Below are 9,174 nucleotides of genomic sequence, written 5' to 3' on the forward strand. Positions count from 1 at the left end.
TATCATTGAAAATAAGGGGTAAAAGAGAAAAGATAATAAAATATGATGGATATTATTGAAAGAGAGAGAGGAGGAGAAGAAATATAAGAACATTGGAGAGGATGAAGAGGATAGGAATAAAGTAGTGTAGTATAGACCCCACAAAATTATACTTGGAGGGGATGTTTATCCCCTACAAAATAGTAGTAAAGTGGGGTCTAACGTTTTGTTTTACTATATAGATGTTTGGAATCATAACCAACCATATAACACAAACTATATCTAATAAGATCACCATAATCTCATCAAATCTATCCTAATCTTCATAGAAATGATTTTGTGCATCTCAATATATCTTATTACATTATTTCCTATATATATTCTAATATTCATCAATAGAAAGAAATGTTGACTTTTGGTCAGGGAGGATTAATCTAATTTTGCATTTAGTAATGGGATAAACCTTATATTGACACTTTTTCAAGGGAATTTTATTAAGTTATCCTTTGTAATTCTGTTTCAACATTTAAGTTAATTATTAATCCATGAGAATTTATGCTTTAACTTGATGATGATGATGAATAATATTATTATTATTATTATAATTTCTTCTCTTTTTATAAAGTGAATGTAGTAATTTCGTTGCCATTCCTTATCTTTCAAGTTCATATATGTCAAGTTGATCCATTTGGGATATGTCTAAGGGATATGCTCTTACAATTAAGCAATTAAGTGATCCTATATTACTTTGGCACTATTTATGGGACTTGGGACAAACTTTATGATACAATTAAGATCATATCTTCATCAATGATCTATTACACAGATTTATACACTCCCAGTTTTAGTAACAAAGTTTGAATTCAAAAATTATTTGTTACAGGTTCAATTTGGATGAATACAAGAAAAGTTCATAGAATATACAATTTATATTTTAGGGCTTCTTACCAAAATTCATCATCTTCAATCTTGCTAAAAACCTTATCTTGATCTTGATATTTGGAGTTTGAAGAAAATAAAATTTTAAAGCTAAAAGATAAAAAAGTTATCATATTCTACGATTAATCAACGAATTATCAATTAGATCGGTGATTCGTCAATTTAATCGACAATCCCCTTGTTTGGAGAATTTTAGGAAATTTTAGAAAAAAATTTTGTGATTGCTCCCAGTACACTATATGTTTGAAAGAGTCAAATACGTGACCCCATCATTCCTGATCTTGAGGATTTCATGTGGTGGCGTTGAACTTGTTGAGAGCCATAATTGTGATTGTGTACATTAGAAATCTAGCATACTCATTGGCTCCAAACTTGTCAGAGCCACAATTTCGTTGACATTATTAATGGGATTTGGAGCAACTTATCTAATAGAATCAAGATTGTATCTTTATCACAATTTAATCTGCGCATTCATACACTCCCTACTTTGTGTCTGGAAGAGTCAGATACGTGACCCATCATTCCTGATCTGGTGGATTTTTGGCATAGCATCGGATTTGTTTGTATTCAGAATTGTGATACGTGTGCATTAGAAATCTAACATATGAATTGGCATTGAACTTGTTGGGAGCCATAATTACTTTGACATTATTTATGAGATTTGAAACAAACTCTCTAACAAGAGTAAGATCGAATCTTCGTTAGACATCTAATATATGAACTCATACACTCTCAAAGAGCAAGATGCTTTATGTCTGGAAGAGTCAAATAAGTGACTCATCATTCCTGATCTTGAGGATTTCGCGTGGTGGCACTAAACTTGTCAAGAGCCGTAATTGTGACACATGTGCATTATTATACACATTGGCACCAAACTTGTCGGGAGCCAAAGTTGCTTTGGCACTATTTATGGGTTTTGGCTCAAACCCTCTGATAGAATCAAGATCACATTTTTGTCGAAGAACTACTATACGTATTCATACACTCTCAGTAAGCAGGACGCTCCATGTATGAAAGAGTAAGATATATCAATCTTAATCTTAAGGATTTCATGGTGGCATCAGACATGTCGAGAGTCATAATTGTGACACGTGCATTAAAAAAATTCTAACAACGCATTGGTACTGAACTTGTCAGGAGCCATAATTGCTTTGGTACGATTTATGGGATTTGGGACAAACTCTCTGACATACACAAAATCGAATCTTCGCCAGAGATCCAATACGCATTCATACACTCCCAGAATCCTAATGAACAAACGCTTTATGTCTGAACGAGTCAGATACGCGACCTGTCATTCCTGACCTTCAAGATTTCATGCGGGGGCATCGAACTTGTCAAGAGCCATAATCGTGTGACACATGTGCATTAAAATAATTAATCATATATATTTCATTTTTTTTTTCTTTTTTTGGAAATTTAGGTGGAGCAGTTGAAAAGATAATGATGAGATTAATGTGTATTAAGGAATAAAATGACCAGTGTCACAAAACTGAGGAGAATCCGAGACTCACAAAGCACATGGCCGAACTTACCTGAGAACCATGGTTAGTTAGGTTAACCATAGTTACCTTGGTTGGTTAACACCTAAATAAATCTCCTCCAACCCAAATAGAGCGAGCGAACGAGAGAGAGAGTCACAGAAAGAGAGAGAGGTTCGTTCTTACAATGCTCGAGAATAAATAATTCCTTCGATTTTTTTTACAGTTTCTCTGAAGATTTTAAATAGATAATTCTGTTGATCTACTAAATAATAGCTAATATCAGGTACGTCTTGATCGATCGATCATTGATCATCTTTGTTCTTCTTTGGAGGATCTTTTTTCTTTTTTTCCTGAATAAATCTTGTAGAATTTTCTTCGTTATTTTTTCTTTTTTCCATTCTGGGTTATTTTCTATGAATTTGTGCTTTTTTGCAAACTGGGTTTATTGATTTTAGATTTTATTTTTATTTTTTTGGGGGTTGGGGGGTTGTGGTTACTGTGTTGGATGGACGAATCTTGCTCGTTTCCTTCTCTGGGTATCTTTTTATTCCAATCTATATTGATTTTTCATTTGTGGGTAGTTTTCTTTTTGATCAATTTGAATCTCTTTGTTGCAGGAAACTGGTTATTTTTCCTTAATTCCCCATCACATAGGTATGGTTTATATCCTGTTAAAATCTTCTTGTTTCAAGTGTCGATCATTTACTTGATTTGAATAATTTACTTTTCTTTAGCATCAGTAGTGATTATATAGTTTTTCTTTTATGATTTTATTATAATGTCTTCTTTGGTTTTTTTTTTGTTTTTGTTTTTTGTTTCTTTGATTGCATTTCTATGATCGGATTTTGATTCAACAATGAGGAATTATAGATAAGAAAAGGGTTGAAGAAAATTTTGAAGAATTTGTTATCTTGCCTTACATAAAATGGCATCAACTAAGGGTAGTAGTGGTAGTAGTAATAGTCAGGGATCTTCTTCTGTATCAGTCCAAGATAAAGGAAGTCGAAATAAGAGAAAGTTCCGGGCTGATCTGGCTCTAGGTGACTTAAACAATCTCCCCGTTTCATCCCAAATCGAATGCCCAAGTTTTGAATTCTCTGCCGAGAAATCCCAAAACACCCCGAGTCATGATCAACATGGTGTTTGTGACTTGTGTGTACTTAACCAAGGCTATCCCAATACCATAAAACCTGACCTTAGACTGTCATGTGGTCCGGATTCAGCTGAGGTTGCATCTAGTGGGCCTAAAGAGGAACTAGAAGCCAGCGAGTATCAAGACGCCGAGTGGAGTGATTTTACCGAAAACCAGCTCGAAGAACTCCTTTTGAGCAATTTGGATACAATTTTCAAGAGTGCGATTAAAAAGATTGCTGCATTTGGGCATAGTGAGGAGGTTGCAAGAAAGGCTGTTTTGAGGTCTGGCCTTTGTTACGGCTGTAAAGACACTGTATCGAATATTGTGGATAGTACTTTGGGGTTTCTGAAAAATGGGCAAGAAGTTGATGCTTCAAGAGATCACTTCTTTGAGAGTTTAGAACAGTTGGAGAAGTATTTGTTGGCAGAGATGGTTTGCGTACTTAGGCAAGTTAGGCCTTTTTTCAGTATCGGTGATGCAATGTGGTGCTTGTTGATATGTGACATGAATATATCTCATGCTTGTGCTATGGAAGGCGATCCGTTTAGTAGTTTTGGTAATGATCAGGGCTCTGGGACTAGTAATTGTGAACCCATTCTTCCAAATTCCAATAAACCGAATCATTTATGCCCTTCTCCTCATAGTTCTCAATCCGAAATGTCCACTGTTACAGGGATCCCAAATTTACCGAATCCTAAGAACCCCGTTGTTCTCGAAGGGCTACCACCGGAGAAAGTAAGTTCGGTTCCCACCTCTAGCAATAATGAGGAACGTATACAGACTACATACCAGTCTTCGGCCCCTGAAGTGAAGTCCGGGGGTGGCAGAAAGGGCCATTCTATTAATGCTAAGAGAGAAGCTATCCTTCGACAGAAGTCTCTTCATCTAGAGAAAAGCTACCGTGCATATGCATCTAAAAGCGCTTTGAGATCGGGAAAGCTAGGAAGCTTGGGTAATTTGATCTTGGATAAGAAACAAAAGTCTATCTCAGATTCTACTGGTGTAGATCTCAAAAATGCTTCCTTTAAGTTAAGTAAGGCAGTTGGGGTTGATGTGTCTCAAACCAATGTAACCCATAATCCTTCGACCAATATTGGACTCTCTACAGCTTCAACATTTAACCCAAAAACTATAAATACCCCATCTTCATTACCTGTGACCAGTACCGAGCTCTCTCTCTCATTGCCTTCAAAAGCCACCACTGAGGCTCCTAAATACAACTTCACAGGGATTCCGTATGATAAGACCTTGGGACGAGGGGTTCCGGATGACAAGAAGGATGAGATGATGCTGAAGTTGGCCCCAAGAGTGCAGGAACTACAGAACCAATTACAAGGGTGGACAGAGTGGGCTAATCAGAAGGTAATGCAGGCTGCGCGTAGGCTGAGTAAGGACAAGGATGAGCTTAAAACACTAAGGCAAGAGAAAGAAGAGGTGTTACGGCTCAAGAAAGAAAAGCAATCTTTGGAGGAGAACACCATGAAGAAACTTTCTGAAATGGAGAACGCGTTGTGTAAGGCAAGTGGCCAAGTTGCGCGTGCTAATTCTGCTGTTCAGAGGCTCAAAGTGGAGAAATCTGAGCTGAGGCAACAGATGGAGGAGGCTAAGTTAAGAGCTGCGGAGTCGGCAGCGAGCTGTCAAGAAGTATTGAAAAGGGAAAAGAGAACTTTGAAGAAGTTCGAGTCGTGGGAGAAGCAGAAAACCATGTATCAGGAGGAACTCATGACCGAGAAGCGTAAGCTGACTCAGGTTCAACAGGAACTGGAATGTGCTAAAGATTTGCGGGATCAAATGGAGGTAAGTCTCTGAAAAATGGGAATCTGAGTCACTTATCTTGTAGACGGAGGATGGTCTACCAATGTCATATGATGCAGGGTTGCATAGGTGGGACCAACCATTAGATGATGGGTTTTTCCCAACATAGTAACATAAATCTGTGATTTAAAAAAAGAAAAAAAAAAAAAGAAAACCACAATTAAATCATGATTTTAATAGTTATTGATTAAATCACATTTTTTTCAAAAAATCACCAAGTTTTCAACAAAAAAAATTATTTTTCAAAAAATCATGATTAATCAAACTTTTTTCTAAATCAAAGATTATTTTTATTTTTGGTATTTTTTAAGTGTTATTTTGTCAATTAATATATGAAATACATATTTTTATACTTAAAAAACTATTTTTATTTTTCAATTTATCTGATATTTTCCTGAGTGACTTTATTGATCTTTTACTGATTTTATCTGAAGCTTTCTCTTACTGAATTATACTTGAACCCCCACTTTGTCACTATGCTTCCCAAGACCCCTATGCATGTGTGGCATTTATACTGCAAGCAAAATGGTAAATACCATCCCCGACAGTCTACCAGATAGAGCCTTAGATTTCCTCTTCCAAAGAGTAGAAGCAGTAATGTTTCTTGACTATTTTTCTTGTAAGGGTGCATGTGTTTCCCAATACAATAATCATGCATGCTTATGTGATTTTATTCTGCTTCTCTCTTTGGATTTTGTTAAATAAATCAATTGTTTTGGTGTGTTATTTGGTTCGCTTTCTCATCAATAAAAAAAAGAATTATATAGGCTAGGCGGAACCAAGAAGAGAAAGCGAAGGAAGAACTACTTACACAGGCCAACTCCTTGAGAAAAGAAAGGGAACAACTTGAAGCTTCGGCAAAATCAAAGGAGGGCTTGATCAAACTTAAAGCAGAAAATGATCTTCAAAGATATAAAAACGATACCCGGAAACTTGAATCTGAGATTAGTCAGCTGAGATTGAAAACTGACTCCTCGAAAATAGCGGCGTTACGGAGGGGTATTGATGGAAGCTATGCCAGCCGTCTGACGGATGGAAAAGTTGCATCAGCTACAAAGGGAACACACCAATTTGCTATTATCTCCGAGACTATAGAGGATTTCGAGGTGTCTTTTGGGACGGGAGATCTGAAACGTGAACGGGAATGCGTGATGTGCTTGACCGAGGAGATGTCTGTGGTTTTCCTCCCATGCGCTCATCAGGTTGTTTGCAACAAATGCAATGAACTCCATGAGAAGCAAGGGATGAAGGACTGCCCTTCTTGTAGGACTCCTATTCAGCGACGTATTTGTGTACGTTATGCTTGCTCTTAGCTTTTACATATCCCTACTTTTCCAAACTCATTTGAGAAATCTGAATAAAGATTTGTGCTACTTCATGAAAATGAATAATGCATCTGAAATATCTCTTTAAAAGGGTTTAGACAATCAAGTTCCTTCCCCCTAAATAAGAAGTTTGTTACCGAATTTCGTGTGGTTTCTCTGCTATCTTTTTTATATTAATGTCTTGAGAACTTGGGCAATTTACATAAACATATCTGATTTCTTTCTTTTTCATGTTCTATTGCCAATATGGTATACAAGTGTTCTATATGTAGGTATCATATTGTTGGATCTTTTTAGGTTTATAGATGCAATTTTTTCTAAGCTCTATTAGACTTCTCTTGATGTATCATGATAGGTTCTTACCATCAGGCTGACTATTTGTTCCTCAAATTGTGGTTTTTAGGTTTCGGTCTTTTTGGAGCTTTGAAGTGGGTTTTGGTAGATCTTGGAAACCAATAGTATGTTACAATTTATAGGACAATTTTTATAGATCATTAACCTACCATGCTTTCTTGAAGTCGTTTAGAGAAATCCTTCATTGTTGATAGTACACACATCAGTATAGGGAGGATTGAACCAAAATAGGATTTGATAAACTTCCACACAGTGGTAGATCTGGAAGTCTACTTTCAAATTAAAGGAATTAAGCGAATAAAACGGCACGGGCCACTTTATAAGAGTTTTTGAAGGGAAATATTGGTTAGAATTGTGGACCTTAAGTCCGTTGTAACCAACTTTAGATAGGTCCTCAAGTCTTATCTTATTTTATTTTTCTGAAAGAAATTAAAGATGCAATTTTCTCATGTTTTTTTATTTCTCTAAGTTTGCTTCGTTGCAGTCAATTATGGGTGTCTTTTGACCATTTTCCTTGACTGAACTTTAGGGCTGAAAGCTAACTGAAAAATGAGGAACCCAATTTGCTTATTAGATGAAGGGCAATCCCAATGTTTCTCTTCTAGGCTGTATATAAACCTAATTACATCTTAAATATGATTTTCATCTTTGGTGGGAATGCCATAGGAGATTCTATGGCCAAAATTTTACCTGCCTGGATGATTTTCATTCTACTCTGTCTTAGACGCTCTATCTGTATCATTTTCGGACTTTCTTTTCCTTTTCAATCACTTGATTTGCTCTAAAACTGTCATTTTAGTTGTCTGTGTTGTTGGTTTACTTTGTCCATCCTCATATCTTTTACATTCATTTTAGAGACGTATTGTTTGACTGCCCAACACTGATTAATTTCTGTTTTTCATTAAAAAATAAATAAAAAATCCTTTTTTGTTATGGAATCACAAAGCATAATTTGTGTTTGTGTTTTGAGTTGGATCAAGACTCCCAATTGAACTAGTATGAGTAAAGGAACCATGAATAGAAAATACAAAAGATTATTTCTAATCACAATTTTTCTTTATTTTCAGCCCTAGATTGAATTAGTGTATTATTGTCATTAGAATTGCTCTCATTAAAGTTGTATTACATACAACTATGATAATTTAAGGATTGTTGAAGATGTGAGCCGTTGAATTATAATTACTCAATCATGCTTTTATTTAGCCTTAAGAGGTTGTGAGGATGATCACTATGAAGAGAACATCTTCATTGAAAAAAAAAAAAAGGTTGAAGACTTATTGTGAGGATGACCTCCATAGTGAGAAGATCATCTTCAACAACCCCCCCCCCCCCCCCCCCCCCCAAGGTGAAATTCAACCTTCTTGGTTCTTTTTGGTTGAAGATGTGAGCTGTTGAATTATAATTACTCAATCATGCTTTTATTTAGCCTTAAGAGGTTGTGAGGATGATCTCTATGAAGAGAACATCTTCATTGGAAAAAAAAGGAAAAAAAGATTGAAGACTTTTTGTGAGGATGACCTCCATAGTGAGAAGATCCCCCCCACCCACCCAACTTCACCTTGGGGGGGGAAGATTAAGGGTTAAGTTCACTTTTTATTTTTTTCTTCCTCTTATTTCTCTTGAGTAGTGTTTAGGGATGAGTAGGTGAAAGACTTATTTTGAATCAACATTCGAACTTCAACCAACTGAGCAAGCTATAGCATTACAAGTTGAACTTTACATACCGACACATATTTTTACCATATTTTCTTAGCCTTTTTTTTTTTTGTTTAATATGATCTTTCATTATAAAAACTTTATATTTATATTTAATTTTTTTTATATTTGAGAATGCCTCTCTATCATGGAGATTCTCTTTCTCTCTTTCCCCCCCTTCTTAAAAATTTCTATACTAACTGAGAGAGAATTACAATAATTGAAAAAATTATATCCCCATGTTTAAAAGTCTAGAAAGAGTTGATTATAAATGAGGATGATTTAACCCGCAGGGAGTTGACTCAACAGTAAAACGAGTGGCAAGGTTTACTCCATTTGGTTGTGTGTTTGAAATTGGTTGTTCTTATTTTGTTGGAAGAAAATTTTCATGGGGTCGGGATATGCACCTGTAGGGACAAGCCCTATCCTAAAAGGGTTTCAGAAAACC

The 9,174-nt window shown here is 35.8% G+C and overlaps 1 protein-coding gene across 3 annotated transcripts; it reads left to right on the forward strand.

Moving 5' to 3' along the window:
* Positions 1 to 2,459: 2,459 nt before the first annotated feature.
* LOC147404518 (putative E3 ubiquitin-protein ligase RF298) lies at positions 2,460 to 6,818 on the forward strand. Of its 3 annotated transcripts, none has more exons than XM_086440525.1 (4): positions 2,460 to 2,573; positions 3,020 to 3,056; positions 3,273 to 5,334; positions 6,120 to 6,818. In XM_086440525.1, the coding sequence occupies exons 3-4, from the start codon at positions 3,328 to 3,330 to the stop codon at positions 6,663 to 6,665; spliced, it is 2,553 nt and encodes an 850-aa protein (XP_086296651.1). In that variant the 5' UTR covers positions 2,460 to 2,573; positions 3,020 to 3,056; positions 3,273 to 3,327; the 3' UTR covers positions 6,666 to 6,818. The 3 variants fall into 3 exon arrangements, with proteins under 3 accessions (XP_086296651.1, XP_086296649.1, XP_086296650.1); XM_086440523.1 differs by having other exon boundaries at positions 2,526 to 2,685; XM_086440524.1 differs by lacking the exon at positions 2,460 to 2,573 and adding an exon at positions 2,699 to 2,938.
* Positions 6,819 to 9,174: the final 2,356 nt, after the last annotated feature.

This window comes from Akebia trifoliata, chromosome 4 (genome assembly GCF_017979445.1).
Source record: "Akebia trifoliata isolate Shusen 1 chromosome 4, ASM1797944v1, whole genome shotgun sequence".
Lineage (NCBI taxonomy): Eukaryota > Viridiplantae > Streptophyta > Magnoliopsida > Ranunculales > Lardizabalaceae > Akebia > Akebia trifoliata.

Coding starts and splice junctions, on each gene's coding strand:
- LOC147404518 (XM_086440525.1), top strand. CDS start 3,328: ATGGCATCAACTAAGGGTAGTAGTGGTAGTAGTAATAGTCAGGGATCT. Junction 5,335..6,119: donor ATTTGCGGGATCAAATGGAG/GTAAGTCTCTGA, acceptor AGAATTATATAG/GCTAGGCGGAACCAAGAAGA.